Here is a 17,994-nt window from a genome sequence, read left to right as displayed (position 1 = left end):
TTTATTGTATTTTAAATTCTTTTTGAGCTTCTTTTATTGTTAATTTATGTACTATTTTATTTATTTTAAATATATTTTTAAGGAAAACAAATGTTTTCACGTCCGTAGGAGTGACGTAATGTCGCACATAATGACGTTCGCTGCCCAGTCATGAAAGAAATTATGATTCTCTTGCCAAAGTGACAGATGAAGATCAGGCAGTAAACCTCCCAACTGAGTTTCTCAACAGTCGTCAGCCTCAAGGACTCCCAACACACAGGTTGATTCTCAAGGTGGGAGCACCAATCATGCTTCTAAGGAATCTTGATCCACCAAAGCTGTGTAATGGAACACGATTGACAATCCAGCAAATGATGCCGCATGTCCTAGAGGCAACCATCCTCTCAGGACAATACAGAGGAGAGAAAGTATTCATTCCAAGGATACCACTTATTCCACCTGACCTTCCATTCTCCTTCAAGAGGATTGAGTTCCCCATCAGGCTATGTTTTGCTATGTCCATCAACAGGGCGCAGGGGCAATCAATGAAGGTTGTAGGCTTGAACTTCATAGAACAAGTGTTTGCCCATGGCCAGCTGTACGTGGGCTGCTCGAGGGTTGGAAAACCAAGCAATCTTTATGTCTTGGCACCAAGTAAGAAAACCAGAAAAGTTGTATACCCAGAGGTTTTGAGAAATTGAAAATTGAAAAAACGTCATGTAGGAAATGTACTGTGATATTGCTCTAAAATATACATGTTCTTTTCATCATATATTTGTATTATTCTTATTCAACCCGGGCGAAGCCGGGTACCTCAGCTAGTATATATATATACATACACATTACACATATATACATATATATATATATACACTACAAGGCCAAAAGTATGCGGACACCCCTTCGAATGAGTGGATTTGGCTATTTCAGCCATGCCTGTTGCTGACAGGTGTATATATAATCAAGCACACAGCCATGTAATATCCAGAGACAAACATTGGCAAGAGAATGGGCCATACTGTGACTTTCAACGTGGCACCGTCTTAGGATGCCACCTTTCCAACAAGTCAGTTCATCAAATTTCTGCCCTGCTAGAGCTGCCCCAGTCAACTGTAAGTGCTGTTATTGTGAAGTGGAAACGTCTAGGAGCAACAACAGCTCGGCCGTGAAGTAGTAGGCCACACAAGCTCAAAGAACGGGACCGCCGAGTGCTGAAGCGCGTAGCGTGTAAAAATTGTCTGTCCTCGGTTGCAACACTCACTACTGAGTTCCAAACTGCTTCTGCAAGCAACATCAGCACAACAACTCTTTGTCGGGAGCTTCATGAAATGGGTTTCCATGGCCGAGCAGCCGCACACAAGCCTAAGATCACCATGTGCAATGCCAAGCGTTAGCTGGAGTGGTGTAAAGCTCGCCGCCATTGGACTCTGGAGCAGTGGAAACACGTTCTCTGGAGTGGTGAATCACGCATCACCATCTGGCAGTCCGACGGACGAATTTGGGTTTGGAGAATGCCAGGAGAACGCTACCTGCCCGAATGCATAGTGCCAACGATAAAGTTTGGTGGAGGAGGAATAATATTCTGGGGCTGTTTTTCATGGTTCAGGCTCAGCCCCTTAGTTCCAGTGAAGAGAAATCTTAACGCTACAGCATACAATGACATTCTAGACTATTGTGTGCTTCCAACTGTGGTCAACAGTTTGGGGAAGGCCCTTTCCTATTTCAGCATGACAATGCCCCCATGCACAAAGCAAAGTCCATACAGAAATTGATTGTCGAGATTGGTGTGGAAGAACTTGACTGGCCTGCACAGAGCCCTGACCTCAACCCCATTGAAAACCTTTGAGATGAATTGGAACGCTGACTGCGAGCCAGGCCTAACCGCCCAACATCAGTGCCCGACCTCACTAATGCTCTTGTGGCTGAATGGAAGCAAATCCCCGCAGCAATGTTCCAACATCTACTGGAACGCCTTCCCAGTAGAGTGGAGGTTGTTTTTGCAGCAAAGGGGGGACCAACTCCATATTAATGCCGATGAATTTGGAATGAGATGTTCGATGTTTGAGTGTCCACATACTTTTGGCCATGTAGTTTATGTATATATATATATATATATATATATATATATATATATATATATATATATATATATATATATATATATATATATATATGTGTATATATATATATATATATATATATATATATATATATATATATATATGTGTATATATATATATATATATATATATATATATATATATATATATATATATATATATATATATATATATATATATATATATATATGTGTATATATATATATATATATATATACACAAACTACATGGCCAAAAGTATGTATATATATATATATATATATATATATATATGTATATATATATATATATATATATATATATATATATACACACACACACACACACACACACACACACACACACACACACACACACACACACACACACAGTCATGTGAAAAAGTAAGTGCACCCCATGTAAAGTTTTGACTTTTTCAACATATTTCAACATACAGCTATTTGATCTTCATTTCAACAATATTGATAGTTAAAGGTGATATAATATAACAAATATCATGAAACATTTACATTTTGTAGTCCATTGTATAATTTAAATAAACATGAATGCAAATTTCGCATGTGGAAAAAGTAAGTACACCCCCACATTTATCACTACTTCAAATACCTAAAATTTGAAACAGGTGCACCAGCTCAGGTGCAAATGATTAGAACATCGTTAGAGAGGATCTTGGAGGAACCTGTCTTATTTAAACCTCAGAAATTTAGTTTGGTTTGCTCTTTGTTGTTGAAGTGTGTGGCGTCACCATGCCTAGATCAAAATAGCTCTCTGAGGCCTTCAGAAAGAAGGTTATAGATACCTATGAGTCTGGGAAGGGATTTAAAAAGATCTCCAAACAACTTGAAATCAATCATTCGACTGCCCGGAAGATCATCTACAAGTGGAGAAGATTCCAAACAACTACCAACTTGGTCAGGCCTGGCCGCCCCAGCAAGTTCAGCCCGAGAGCAGACCGCAAGATGCTGAAAGAAGTCTCTCAGAACCCCAGAATGTCATCACGGGACCTACAGGTAGCTCTTGCCACTGTTGATGTCAAAGTGTACGAGTCTACCATTAGAAAGAGGCTGCACAAATTTGATCTACATGGGAGGTGTGCCAGGAGGAAACATTTGCTGTGCAGAAAGATCATCAGGGCAAGACTAAAGTTTGCCAATGAACACCAAGGCAAAGACCAGCACATCTGGAACAATGTGCTCTGGACAGATGAGTCAAAGGTAGAGCTATTTGGCCACAGTACCAGAAGACATGTTTGGCGAAAACCAAAGACAGCATTTGACCACAAGAACCTGATACCAAATGTAAAGCATGGTGGTGGAAATATTATGGTTTGGGGCAGCTTCGCTGCATCAGGGCCTTGGCTGCTCACCATCATAGAATCCACTTTGAATTCTTCATTGTACCAGAGGGTGCTTGAGGATAATGTGAGGCCATCTGTCGGAAGGTTGAAGCTCAATCGAAGGTGGACCTTGCAACATGACAATGACCCTAAACATACCAGTAAATCCACCAAGGAATGGCTGAAAAGAAAGAAATGGAGGGTTCTGGAATGGCCAAGTCGAAGCCCGGATCTAAATCCAATCGAGATGTTGTGGGGGGATTTGAAACGAGCTGTGCATGCAAGAAACCCCTCAAACATCACACAGCTGAAAGAATTCTGCATGGAGGAGTGGGAAAAAATTTCTCCCAGTCGATGTCAGAGATTGGTAGACAGTTATAAGAAACGCCTACTTGAGGTTGTTTCTGCCAAAGGGGGCATTACCACCTATTCGAGCCAAGGGTGCACTTACTTTTTCCACATGCGAAATTTGCATTTATGTTTATTTAAATTATACAATGGACTACAAAATGTAAATGTTTCATGATATTTGTTATATTATATCACCTTTATCTATCAATATTGTTGAAAAGAAGATCAAATAGCTGTATGTTGAAATATGTTGAAAAAGTCAAAACTTTACATGGGGTGTACTTACTTTTTCACGTGACTCTATATATATATATATTGTCATGCCTGAGGCTCCGTTAAGACTGTCCTCTCCGTTAAAGCCTTTTATTGCATCGCGTTCAATCAATATGTCAACTTTACCGTTCCTCACCGATCGTTCAGTTGGGCCAAAATTGACGGCAAACACACACAAAAAGCAGATGGCACAAACATGTTTTCTTACCTTTTAAAGGATTTATTCTGTATCGAAAAAGTGCAGGGAAGAGGGTGGACAAGACACTCGTAATAAAAGGTACGAATCAAGCGAATCAAAGAGGTTGCAGAGGTAGATGGGAATATGCAAACTTTATACAATGATTAGAAAGAAATAAAGCAAATTCTAACCCACTATGTGCTACAGATCAGGATTGCAAAGCAGATAGCGAAAGAGAGGTGTGATGTGATGGGGGTGAGTTGCTTGAAGGATGAAGTGGGACAAATCGTTGTCGACCCAGATGGAATTAAAGGAAGATGGAAAATATATATGGAAATGCTGTTGAATACAGAGAATGAATGGGATGGCAACATAGAGAGTAACCCAGTTTTAGGACCGGCAGAGAAGATAACTGAGAAGGAAGTTGAGGAAGCGATAAAAGCAATGAAGGGTAGAAAAGCGGGAGGGCCGACAGGAGTTGTGGGAGATATGTTGAAGGCAGCAGGAAGTTGGGGTGTGAAGAGAATGACAGAGATCTGTAATCTGATGGTGAAAGAAGGCCGCATTCCAGTGGATTGGGAACTGAGTACCCTCGTCCCTCTATACAAGGGGAAAGGTGACCCTCTGGAGTGTGGCTCGTACCAAGCGATAAAGTTATTGGAGCATGGAATGAAGGTATTGGAAAGGGTGTTTGAGAGGAGGATAAGGAAGAAAGTGAAGATCGACGAAATGCAGTTTGGATTCATGCCAGGAAGAGGAACGACAGACGCGCTTTTCATTGTGAGGCAGTTGCAGGAGAAGTACATGGAGAAGAGGAAGAAGTTGTTTCTTGGGTTTGTTGATCTGGAGAAAGCATTCGATAGGGTTCCACGCAAAGTATTGACATGGGCATTGAGGAAGTTAGGAGTGGAGGAATGGTTGATCAGAGTAGTGATGGCAATGTACAAAAGAGCGCGCACAGCTGTAAGGACGAAGGACGGGAACAGTGGTGAGTTTGAGGTGAAGGTGGGAGTGCATCAGGGGTCGGTACTAAGTCCACTACTATTTGTAGCTGTGATGGAGGTGCTGGCTCAGAACGTAAAAGAGGGTTTACCATGGGAGTTGTTGTATGCAGATGATCTGGTGTTGATTGCGGAAAGTATGGATGGACTGAAGGAAAAGATGAACACGTGGAAGGAATGTATGGAGACAAAAGGTCTGAAGGTGAATATCGGAAAGACGAAGGTGATGGCAAGTGGTAAAGCATGTGGTGAGGTGGAAAGAACTGGGAAGTGGCCCTGTGCTGTGTGTAGGAAGGGTGTCGGAGTGAACTCCATTCAATGTACAATGTGCGCTGAGTGGGTTCATCAAAAATGTAGTTGTCTGAGAGGGTCATTAACCAGTGTGGCAGCTACATTCAAATGTAAGGTGTGCACAGAGGGAGCTGCAGATGGAGGAAATGTTGAGTTGGATCTTGGAGACGGCGTGAAGCTGGAAGGTGTGAAAACATTTTGCTACCTCGGAGACATGCTGAATGGAGAAGGTGGATCAGACTCGGCAACGGTTGCTCGAGTGAGATGTGCATGGAAGAAGTTTTGGGAACTGAGTGGCGTGCTGATGATGAGGGGAGTGTCGTTGAAGCTGAAGGGAAAGGTGTATGCTGCATGTGTGAGAAGTGTTATGATTTATGGGAGCGAGACATGGGTAATGAACGTAGAGCAGCAACAAAAGTTGGAAAGGGTGGAAATGCGAATGATTCGACGGATGTGCGGAGTATCGTTGAGAGAGAGAGGAAGACAAATGATGAATTGCGAAAGATGATGGGAATAGAGCCTGTGATTGATGCTGTGAAGAGGAACAGGTTGACATGGTTTGGTCATGTGTTGAGGAAGGATGAAAGTGACTGGTTGAGAAGAGTGGTGGAAATGAATGTAGAAGGAAGCAGAGGACGGGGAAGACCGAGAAAGACTTGGCTAAAGATGGTGGAAGAAGAAATGCGGGCAAGGGGGTTAACAAGGAGAGATGCAGAAAATAGGGCAAAATGGAGAAGATTGTCATGGGGACCGCAAGGCTAACCCCCGCTCTAGCAGGGAAAATGGCCTTTAAAATGCATGTTGTGTGTTGTTGTATGTGGTGCAGATCACACTTGTACTGCAAGGTAAGAATGCGAGCGGAGCCTTCGCTTTTCTCTACGATGTGCAGGGTGGACACATAACTCGATGTAGTCCGCTTTGGAAACCAGGTGTGAGACGAGAGCCAGTGACAGTCGGTCCAAAGAGCAGGTAAAACTGCCACAAGTAGCTCCCTAACCAAGCCTTGGGCCCTTTTTTCCTTTTTAGACCGAGACCTCCTGGTCTGCCCTCCGTCTTCTTCCTCCAGGCCCCCATTTTCCTCCTCCAAAAAACACAATGTGATCCCAGCTTGGGTCAATTCACCCAGAGAAAAGCATGATTAATTTCTCCTCCAAACACCTCCGTGATCAGCCTTCTCTGCCCGTCCTCTCACACAAGGCTTCCTCATGTCCCCAAAAACATACGAGGCCTCCTCTTCCTCCTCGTCACCAGGTCTCTTCTTTCTGGGCGGAGGTCTCCTCTGGCGGTCCCTATAAAAATTAATCCACAGCGACTTCCTACTCCACAGCACTTTACACCGCCATGACTGACTCATACTGGCCAGACAGATTGTGACGGCCTGTAGCACACATGACACATGTATGTGCCTCTGATGGGGAATCCTCACTAAGCTCCACCAACAAACAAGAGGTGTTTATGCCTCCAAAATGTATGAATGAATGAATGAATGAATGATCATTTTAAGGCCATTTTTCGCCGCTAGAGCAGGGGTTAGCCTACAAAATTTATAATTGTGAGAAATAGCAGAAACTCCACACGACGAGTAGGGTGCCTCATTTGCATAAAATATATAACTGGAAGAAATTAAATGAGTTACGGACGTAGCTTCAGGACGATCTTTATTCGGACAAGCTTTTGGCCAAAAAGGCCTTCTTCTTGATCTTCCTCAATGAGAGCCGATGTCCAGGACTGATCAAGAGTTACAGGAAACGTTTGGTTGAAGTTATTGCTGCTCAAGGGGGTGCCACCAGTTACTGAATGTAAAGTTGCACATACAGTACCTTCAGAAAGTATTCACACCCCCTGACTTTTTCACTTTTTGTTTTTACAGCCTGAATTTAAAATAGATTAAAGTGAGATTTTTTTTTGTCACTGATCTACACATAATACCCCATAATGTCAAAGTAGATTTTTTTTTTTGAGAAATTTCTACAAAATAATTAAAAATGAAAAGCTGAAATGTCTTGAGTCAATAAGTATTCAACCCCTTTGCTATGACACTCCAAATTGAGCTCAGGTGCATCCAATTTTCTTTGATCATCCTTGAGAAGTCTCTACAATGTGATTGGAGTCCACCTGTGGCCAATTCAATTGATTGGACATGATGTGGAAAGAAACACACCTGTCTATAATAAGGTCCCACAGTTGTCAGTGCATGTCAGAGCAGAAACTTTACCATCAAGTCCAAGGAACTGTCCTTAGACCTCTGAGATAGAATTGTGAGGAGGCATAGATCTGGGGAAGGGTATAAAACAATTTCTCGAGTGTTGAAAGTTCCCAAGAGCACAATGAGCTCCATCATTAGGAAATTGAAAGAATATGGAACTACCCAGACTCTTCCTAGAGCTGGCCATCTGACCAAACTGAGCAACTGGGCAAGAAGGGCCTTGGTCAGGGAGGTGACCAAGAACCCAATGACCGCTCTGACAGAACTACAGAGTTCCTTGGCTGAGATGGGAGAACCTGCCGGAAGGACAACAGTCTCTGCACACTTCACTAATCTAGGCTTTATGTGAGAGTGGCCAGACAGAAGCCATTCCTGAGAAAAAGGCACATGACAGCACACCTGGAGTTTGCAAAAGGCACGTGGAAGACTCCGAGAGCATGAGCCCAAATATTATATGGTCTGATGAGACGAAAATTGAACTCTTTGACCTGAATGCAAAGTGCTATGTCTGGCAGAAACGGAGCACAACTCATCACCCATCGAACACCATCCATACGGTGAAGCATGATGGTGGCAGCATTATGCTATGGGGATGCTTTTCAGCAGCAGGGAAAAATGAATGGAGCCAAATGCAGGCAAATCCTTGAGGAGAACTTGCTTCAGAGTGCAAAAGACCTTAGACTGTGACTGCAAAATGATTGTGACCTTAGACTGCGAAGATTTACGTTCCATCAGGACATTGACCCCTTAGCATACAGCCAAAGCAACACTGGAATGGCTTCAGAACAAGAACATGAAAGTCCTTGATTGTCGCAGCCAAAGCCCAGACTTGAATCCCATTGAGAATCTGTGGAAAGACTTGAAGATTGCTGTTCACCGACGCTCCCCGTCCAACTTGACAAAGCTTGAGCAAACCTGCAAGGAAGAATGTGCGAAACTTCCAAAATCCAGACATACCCAAGAAGACTCGAAGCTGTAATCGCTGCCAAATGTGCTTCCACAAAGTATTTACTCAGGGGGGCTAAATACTTATAAATACTTGAATAAATTATAATCATAACTCCATAGCGTGCTTGGTAAAAGCAAGAGATAATGTTCCGCGTGGCTGGCGGCACTTATCACGCCCGGTAAGGTGCAGCAATAACTATTATGGGACACCTTACTGGTGCTTTCTCCACTCACAATATGGCGTCACATAAGTACTGGTACATATTATGTAACCGAACGGTTTTTAGGTTGGGGGGACACGTTAAGTTGGCATTAGCTTTGCAAGATTTGTAGGTCATGTTTCTCGATGATGGAGGGAAGTGTGGGGGTCTCACATCATGCGGTATTAAAATCTCAAAGCTAATTATTAAATCATAATGCCAAAGCTGGCTTGTTTGCATATTGCGCACTTTGACCAGTTTGTGGATGGTGCGCTCCCCGACGTGTGCAGGTCCGATGTGCGAGTACCTAGTCGGTGTACTGGTGTGTATACTACACTTGCAGCTTGAGCCTTTGCCCATGTGCTTGGCTCTACAGCATCAGGATGAGCGGCTTCCTGGCTTGCTGTCAGGAGGCTGTGCAGATCAGAGGAAAACGGACGACAATGAGGCCTGCCTCTCACGCCTTGCCGGCTTTCATGTTTACTACAGTTCCTGGATCCCTCCACAAGCCAGATTGGAGCCTGTGAGTCCTGTAAATTCTTGCTGTTTTAGATATCATTTACATTTAAAAAAAATCATAACTCATTTGTTTTTCCTTGGTTGCCTTGGTCCCGACGAAGCTACAATTTCACTCTTTGACCAAAAATACAGTTTCCAGGAATTGCTGCCATGCCATTGATGGGAAAGGAGGGTGAGGCCGGGAATGGCGGAGAGCTCCGTCATCGCCTGTGTGCTGCTTACTCGCACGGTGAGGCCTCGTTTCTGGAGCCTGATGTGCAGCTCTCGCTCAAAAAAGCTACAACAACTGCCTCCAGTGTCGACCTCAGAGCTGCTATTTTCCATGTCTTGCTTTACCTGCGCACCTGCGTGGATTCCTTTGGACAGGTGGGTAGTTAAAACTGGAGGTGTGGGAAGTTGGTTTTGTAGCAAAAGTAACTTGGTGATATTTACAAACATGAGATGAATCACAAAGAACATTGCATGAATGAATGAATGAATGATCGTTTTAAGGCCATTTTCCCCGCTGAGCGGGGGTTAGCCTTGCGGGCCCCATGACAATCATGGTTCCCTGTTTGAGGCAATGTTTTTATGGCCTGGCCATGCTTAGCTGACTCCTCCACAAAGAACATTGCATGTTGTTTAAATTTTTGTTTTTAGCACAAAAGATCCGTTGGGAAGGCCCTTCTGTCATTTTACTTGGAGTTGCTCCAAACATTCCTTGAAGTTTCAAGAATCAGCAAGGAAAAAGCCGAAACCATGGAGCCCGGAGACGGCTTGAAGATTTCTGAAGAAGATGCAGATGATGACATCTGCACTCTGATGGGAATTCAAAGTCGAGATGAAAATAATGGAGAAAGAGCAGGCCTTAAAAACGAAGCAGAGGTAAGTTTAATTTTTTTGAATCTTTACTATGAGAGCCATTTGTCTGTGTCTGTGTCTGTGTTTGTGTGTGTGTGTGTGTGTGTGTGTGTGTGTGTGTGTGTCATCATTGTCTCAGAGATGACTCAACGGATCTTTGTCAAACTTTTAGAGGTTCATCAGTGAGTGTTGGGGAGTGTCTTGGGCAAAAAAAAATAATATATTTTTGAAAAAAAACGTTCGATTTTGTCTGTGTCTGTGTTTGTGTTTGTGTGTGTGTGTGTGTGTGTGTCATCATTTTCTCAGAGATGACTCAACGGATCTTTGTCAAACTTTTAAGGGTTCATCAGTGAGTGTCGGGGAGTGTCTTAGGCAAAAAAAAAAAAACATTTTTGAAAAAAAACGTTCGATTTTCTTTGGAGTTTAAAAATCGCTCAATAGTGCCTGAGCCTTTGTAACTATGTGAAAGGTGATATTAAACAATTACTGATTAGTGCGCGTGCGTGTGTGGGCGTTTGTGTGCGTGTGTGTTATTATAATAAATATAAATTTCTCTTAGTAGGTGTAGGGAAGGATTTTAGGCACCCACAAAAAACATAGGAAAAAACCCAAATTTACAGTGGGCAACGCCAGGTACTCCTGTTCGTAGTTTACAAATTTAACATGAATACATAAATCATTTTTGCAACCCTGATACCTGTTAATTCTCATAACTTTAATATCTCCTGCTGTCCTTGATGTTTGGTGATGTGAAGAGGTTTTTTTGCATAAAAATTAAAATGGAATAAGGCCGCACCACAAATTCTGGTGCTGGTTGTTTAATGTGCTTCTGATTGGAACGTAGCATTTGCATCCGGAAAACCTGAACTATGTTGTCTTTTTATTTGTGTTTATTTTTGCAAAATATTTCTTTCAAATAGGGTTGCCATTTTCTCTCCATAAATTTGTATAGTTTGTCTAGGGTCAGCATTCTCTCCCCATAAATTCGTCCAAATGTTTGTGATTAAATATTCCGATGGGATTTCTTTCCCCTCATCCCCCCCCCCCCAACACTCCCTTTACGGCTGTGTATTCACCATTTGCATTTGGGATACGTCTACGACTCGTTCTTCAATGCTCCCAATTATTCCACCACCTTGTAGAGTCAGCTAAGCAAAAAAGAGCCTGGTGTTGGCTTAGCGGTTAGGGTGCCGGCTTGGGATCCAAGGATCCTGAGTTCGAATCTTAGCGGTTAAGGTGCAGCTTGGGATCCTCGGATCCTGGGTTCGAATCCCGGTCGATCGCTGAATTAACGCCAGGGGGGTTGACTCAGCCTGTCATCCCTTCCGAGGTCGGCAAATTGAGTACCAGTTCACTGGTAATTCCGTGTGTCTCACAAGAGGCGACTAACAGGGTTGGCGGCAGGAAGGGCATCCGGCTGTAAAACATTGCTTCAAAAAGGGGACCACGGTGCCCAAAAAAGGCCAACCCCCACTCTGCGGAGAAAAATGGCCTTTAAAGGCGGCTCCTTTCTTGAAGAGTCAGCTAAGCATGGCCAGGCCTCGTTTTTGACCCAAGGGGGCAGCAATTTGGAATTGGTCTTGGATGCCGGAAATAACTCCCTGCTCTTTGTGAAAGACATGTCAGGTTCTTTAACATCCACCGACCATCAATCAATCAGTCAAAATGGTTTATTCAAAGCATGTCTGGCAGCGAATGGCTGAATTACACATGCATACACATTCATAATCTGCCATCAAAGATTGCTTTCAATATAAAAAAATAATAAAATTCAAATAGTGAATTCACAAAAAAATGTAAAATTAAAAAACAAACATGACATGTTTCAAACAGAAGAAAAAAAAAAAAAAAAAAAAAAACTCAGAATTATGACAAAGTATTACAAACTATTAAGAACGCCAATTAAAAATAGCAATGTGCTTGTTTGAAATATTTTTGTTCTTCATTTGTACTGTAAGTACTTTTGTGATTTCCTGAGAATAAAAGGTATATCTCTCCTCGCAGGTAACCATTTTGTACGCAAATGATAGGTTTCAATAGCGAGTGCAAAATTTTTACACAACTTATATCGTCGTTCCTCCAGTGTTTGTAATTTACATGTTTCCAAAGCAAGATGGCAAGATGTATGACTTTGTCCTGACATTGTTTTACACGCTCTTTTTAAAATCCGTTCTAAATTGTTCACCTGTGCTTTCGTTAAGGCTACATTGAAAACAGGTACCCAATACTCCAACACTGGTCTTATGTAGCCAATATAAATTGTCACAAGGTCACAGGTTGGTAAGTTGTAAGATTTAAGATTATGTAAAATGTGCAACTTTCTATTACATTTTAAAGCATTTTTCCTATATGAGCGTCCCATTTCAAGTTTTTTTTTTGTTTGTTTTTTTTTTGTTTGTTTTTTAATACAACATCGAGGCTCGTGTAAGAGCTAACATTGATCACAAAAAGACAAACTGACACATAAAACATATGATAAAGGGAGTGGGAGAACAAGATGGAGAGCAGGGACATCGGGAGATCTGTGGGAGGGGGAGGGCTTGGGGGAGGAGTCATGGGAATGCGGGTGGGGGGTAGAGAGGTGCGGGGGTGGGAGAGGTAAAAACCACATGAACACTGCAAGGACTTCCAGGAAAGAAGTTGGTATTTCAAAAAAGTGTATCTGGGGTGAAATTAGCGGGGGGTAGAAAAGATCAAGGTTTTGGATGGGGGAAGATAAGAGATGGTGGTGAACAGCTGTTTTAAAGACCTGGAGGGAGGAGTGGGATTGAAGAGAGTGGGAGAGTTTGTTCCAGAAGCGGGAGAAAAGAGGAATGAAAGAGTGAAGGTGAGCAGAGAGCCTTGATTTTGGCAGTTTAACCATAAGAGGGTTGCTGGCAGATCTTGTGCGACCTGTAGGAATATTTGGGGGACAGAGCACAGAGAGAGCTGGGGGAGCAAGGCTGGAGAGGAGTCGGTAGAAGACAGAAAGACCACCAACCTGCCTGCGGTGAGTGAGTGAAAGGCCCTCAGAATCAGTTTCATCGCGGGAGATTCCAATGATTCTGAAAGCTTTGGTTTTTACAGCGTGAATCCGAGCTCGGTGTGAGGCAGGAGCACCAGCCCAGAGGGGAGAACAGTATTCCATTGAGCTTCCAAGTTTCAAGGTCCAAGTTTTCCTGTATTGTCACACCAAGCACTTTGATTGATTGCACACTGGGTAACTGAGTGTTATTTCTAAAGAGTGTTTGGTGTTGCAATGGCTGCTTTGTGAAGGAAACTGTCATCGTGTAACATTTTAACACATTCAGTTTCATGTTATTATCAGATGTCCAATTCTGGAAAGAAAGTAAGGATTTCTGCATCTGTGACTGTTGAGTCTCTTTACAACTTTCAACAAGGGTAAGATCATCCACATCATACTAAAATACAGGATGGGACTTTTCTCACATTCATCATTGATCATTACCAAAAAACAAAATTGGACCTAATTTTGTACCCTGTGGTACTCCAGCGTGACTATTTTTCATATCCGATATGGTTCCCTTATATTTCACGCACTGCTGACGGAATTCCAAAAAGTGAATAATCCAGGAGATAATATGTGGGTGTACTCCAAGGTGAATCGATTTACAAACCAGAACATTATGATCAATTCGATGGAAGGCTTTTGAAAAATCTGTAAGAATTATGATGGATGCTGATTTTGGATTATCAGCATTTTCATATAGCTGATGAGGCATTCCTATTAGATAATGACATTACCGCAGATGGGTCCTCCAGGTTAATGTCCTTCCGAAAGACATAGCATACCTCACACAATGAGTGGAACAGTTTATTGCTGGTTCAAGATTCGAACCAAGGCTAGACAGCTCAAAGGTGAGTGCATTTGCCTTGAAGCTATCCTGTCCGCCCTGATTTGGGGATACATTGGTGTATTAATACAATTTTATACACGTGTTCTTGTATTATTTTTTCAGATTATCGTTTTTACGTCAACATGTATCTTTTTTTTCAGGCTCAAAGTGCCACGGATTTGGCTCGGGCTATTCTTGAACACCCCATACTAGATTCTTGGTTTCTGGCAGTCGAGTTGGGAAGTTGTCCGGCACACTCGCTGCGGCCAACTGCCTTGCGCCTGGTGTGCGAGACCCTCAGCCTTGGGGCTGCTGAACTGGTCCGATCCGCAGTGTTGCTCGGTGCCGGGGGACCGCTACAGGTGCGGTGGTATACAAAACGGGCACTTGTCGCCTATGGCCGTGAAGTAGCAAGGAAAACTGATGCTCCATCGCTGGCGTGCTCATCATCAGCATTGAGCTGCCTGAGTACTTTGTACGATTGCGCAGGAACTGCACAGCGTGCTGAGGCCTTGCATCTCTTGCTGGGATTGCCAAAACATCTACTTGTGTTCACACATAAAGAGGATGAGCCAACCGCTCTCACAGTGTATGGAAAGGCCCTCCTGGTGATGGTCACAAATGCAAAATCAGAGGAGCTTCAAGGCCTTAGCCGCAAAGAGCTTGCTCAGTTGGTTGAGATGTTGAGTTATGCACAGGATGCAGATGCAGAGTCATTGCTGGATGCCCTGACTCAATTGGTTTGCTGGGTTACTTCGTGGGCTGACCTTCTACCTCACACACTAGTGTCGCTTTGCCTCAGTCTGAACTCACCGTCGTCATTGAGGCTGATTGCGGAATTGGTGCGACATAGCGCTGCCCACTGCTACGCCTGGGAGCAATGGCTGCTGAGTCATGGGGCAGTGCGCAGACTACGGAAACAGCTCACTGTTTGCTGCCTCATTGTTTCAGCCCACCTGGATGCTTTGGAGAAGCATGGCGTGTCCCTTCTTGGTATGGTTATCAATTATAATAAATCCTCAATTTAAAATAAAGGTTTATCAACACATGACTGAGAATTTGCTCTCGGCGAGAATGTATGTTTGTTTATCAGCTATCTCCAAGTTTAACTATTAACTCGCTTGCAAATGCATCTTGCTTGTCTTCTTCCTTCTCTTTGTCTTCCTCATCTTGCTTGTCTTCTTCATCTTGATTGTCTTCATCATCTTGCTTGTCTTCATCATCTTGCATGTCTTCTTCATCTTGCTTGTCTTTATCATCTTGCATGTCTTCTACATCTTGCATGTCTTCTTCATCTTGCTTGTCTTTATCATCTTGCATGTCTTCTTCATCTTACTTGTTTTCATCATCTTGCATGTCTTCTACATCTTGCTTGTCTTCTTCATCTCACTTGTCTTCATCATCCTGCTTGTCTTCATCATCTTGCTTGTCTTCTTCATCTCACTTGTCTTCATCATCCTGCTTGTCTTCATCATCTTGCATGTCTTCTTCATCTTGCTTGTTTTCATCATCTTGCTTGTGTTCATCATCTTGCATGTCTTCTACATCCTGCTTGTCTTCTTCATCTCACTTGTCTTCATCATCTTGCTTGTCTTCTTCATCTCACTTGTCTTCATCATCCTGCTTGTCTTCATCATCTTGCATGTCTTCTTCATCTTGCTTGTGTTCATCATCTTGCTTGTGTTCATCATCTAGCATGTCTTCTACATCTTGCTTGTTTTCATCATCTTGCATATCTTCTACATCTTGCTTGTCTTCTTCATCTCACTTGTCTTCATCATCTTGCTTGTCTTCTTCATCTTGCTTGTCTTCTTCATCTTACTTGTCTTCTTCATCTCACTTGTCTTCATCATCCTGCTTGTCTTCATCATCTTGCATGTCTTCTTCATCTTGCTTGTATTCATCATCTTGCATGTCTTCTTCATCTTGCTTGTTGTTTTCATCTCGCTTGTCTTCATCGTCTTGCATGTCTTCTTCATCTTGCTTGTCTTCATCATCTTGCTTGTCTTCATCATCCTGCTTGTCTTCTTCATCTCACTTGTCTTCATCATCCTGCTTGTCTTCATCATCTTGCATGTCTTCTACATCTTGCTTGTTGTTTTCATCTCACTTGTCTTCATCTCACTTGTCTTCATCATCCTGCTTGTCTTCTTCATCTTGCTTGTCTTCTTCATCTTTTTTTTTTTTTTTTTTTTTTTTTTGTATACAAGATCGAGGCTCGTGAAAGAGCGAACATTAATCACCCAGAAAGACAAACCGACACATAAATCATATAACATCGGGAGCGGTAGACAAGATGGGGAGAGAGGGGGAAGGACACAAACACAACATTTGAGAGCAGGGACCGAGAGACATGGAGACATCGAGAGATCTGAGAGAGGGCGAGGGCTTTGGGGGGGGGGGGGCATGGGAAGGGGGCGGTGGGAGAGGTATAAAACATATGGACACTGCCAGGACTTCCAGGAAAGAAGTTGGAATTTCAAACAAGGTGGATCTGGGGTGAATTAGCGGGGGTAGAAAAGATCAAGGTTTTGGATGGGGGAAGATAAGAGATGGCGGTGAACAGCTGTTGTAAAGACCTGGAGGGAGGAGTGGGATTGAAGGGAGTGAGGGAGTTTGTTCCAGAGGCGGGAGAAAAGAGGAATGAAAGAGTGAAGGTGAGCAGAGAGACGAGATTTCGGCAGTTTAACCATCAGAGGGTTGCTGGCAGATCTTGTGCGACCTGTAGGAATATTTGGGGGACAGAGCACAGAGAGAGCTGGGGGTGCAAGGCCGGAGAGGAGTCAGTAGAAGACAGAAAGACCACCTACCTGCCTGCGGTGAGTGAGTGAAAGGCCCTCAGAGATAGCTTCATCGCGGGAGATTCCAATAATTCTGAAAGCTTTGGTTTCAACAGCGTGAAGCCGAGCTAGGTGTGAGGCAGGAGCACCGGCCCATAGGGGAGAACAGTATTCCATTGAGCTGCGGATGAAAGCCTTGTATGTGGTGAGGAGCTCAGGTGTGCCGAGGATCTTGCTTGTCTTCTTCATCTCACTTGTCTTCATCATCCTGCTTGTCTTCTTCATCTTGCTTGTCTTCTTCATCTTGCTTGTCTTCTTCATCATCTTGCTTGTCTTCTTCATCTTGCATGTCTTCTTCATCTCACTTGTCTTCATCATCCTGCTTGTCTTCATCATCTTGCATGTCTTCTTCATCTCACTTGTCTTCATCATCTTCCTCATCTTCCTCATCTTGCTTGTCTTCCTCATCTTGCTTGTCCTCCTCACCTTGCATGTCTTCTTCATCTCACTTGTCTTCATCATCCTGCTTGTCCTCCTCACCTTGCATGTCTTCTTCATCTTGCTTGTCTTCATCATCTTGCATGTCTTCGACATCTCGCTTGTCTTCTTCATATTGCTTGTCTTCCTCATCTTGCTTGTCTTCATCATCTTGCTTGTCTTCTTCATCTCACTTGTCTTCATCATCTCACTTGTCTTCTTCATCTTGCTTGTCTTCTTCATCTTGCTTGTCTTCTTCATCTCACTTGTCTTCATCATCCTGCTTGTCTTCATCATCTTGCATGTCTTCTTCATCTTGCTTGTCTTCATCATCTTGCATGTCTTCTTCATCTTGCTTGTCTTCTTCATCTCACTTGTCTTCCTCACCTTCCTTGTCTTCCTCACCTTGCTTGTCTTCTTCATCTCGCTTGTCTTCTTCATATTGCATGTCTTCCTCATCTTGCTTGTCTTCCTCATCTTGCTCGTCTTCCTCATCTTGCTCGTCTTCCTCATCTTGCTCGTCTTCCTCATCTTGCTCGTCTTCCTCATCTTGCTCGTCTTCCTCACCTTGCTTGTCTTCCTCATCTTGCTCGTCTTCCTCACCTTGCTTGTCTTCCTCACTTTGCTTGCCTTCTTCATCTCGCTTGTCTTCTTCATCT

At 43.1% G+C, this 17,994-nt stretch overlaps 1 protein-coding gene across 2 annotated transcripts in view; it reads left to right on the top strand.

Moving 5' to 3' along the window:
• The window catches only part of URB1 (URB1 ribosome biogenesis factor), a 116,687-nt gene that overhangs the window by 52,037 nt on the left and 46,656 nt on the right, over positions 1-17,994 (top strand). For both annotated transcript variants that reach the window (XM_078785643.1, XM_078785642.1), the window contains exons 19-22: positions 9,174-9,406; positions 9,535-9,768; positions 10,042-10,266; positions 14,240-15,071. In XM_078785643.1, coding sequence (XP_078641769.1) covers positions 9,174-9,406; positions 9,535-9,768; positions 10,042-10,266; positions 14,240-15,071 — 1,524 coding nt within the window. The remainder of the gene's footprint in view (positions 1-9,173; positions 9,407-9,534; positions 9,769-10,041; positions 10,267-14,239; positions 15,072-17,994) is intronic.

The sequence above is a fragment of the Myxine glutinosa genome, chromosome 10 (assembly GCF_964187855.1).
Source record: "Myxine glutinosa chromosome 10, kmMyxGlut1.1, whole genome shotgun sequence".
Classification (NCBI taxonomy): domain Eukaryota; kingdom Metazoa; phylum Chordata; class Myxini; order Myxiniformes; family Myxinidae; genus Myxine; species Myxine glutinosa.
Note: the sequence above shows the minus strand (reverse complement) of the source record. Positions and strands in the feature narration are given on the sequence as shown.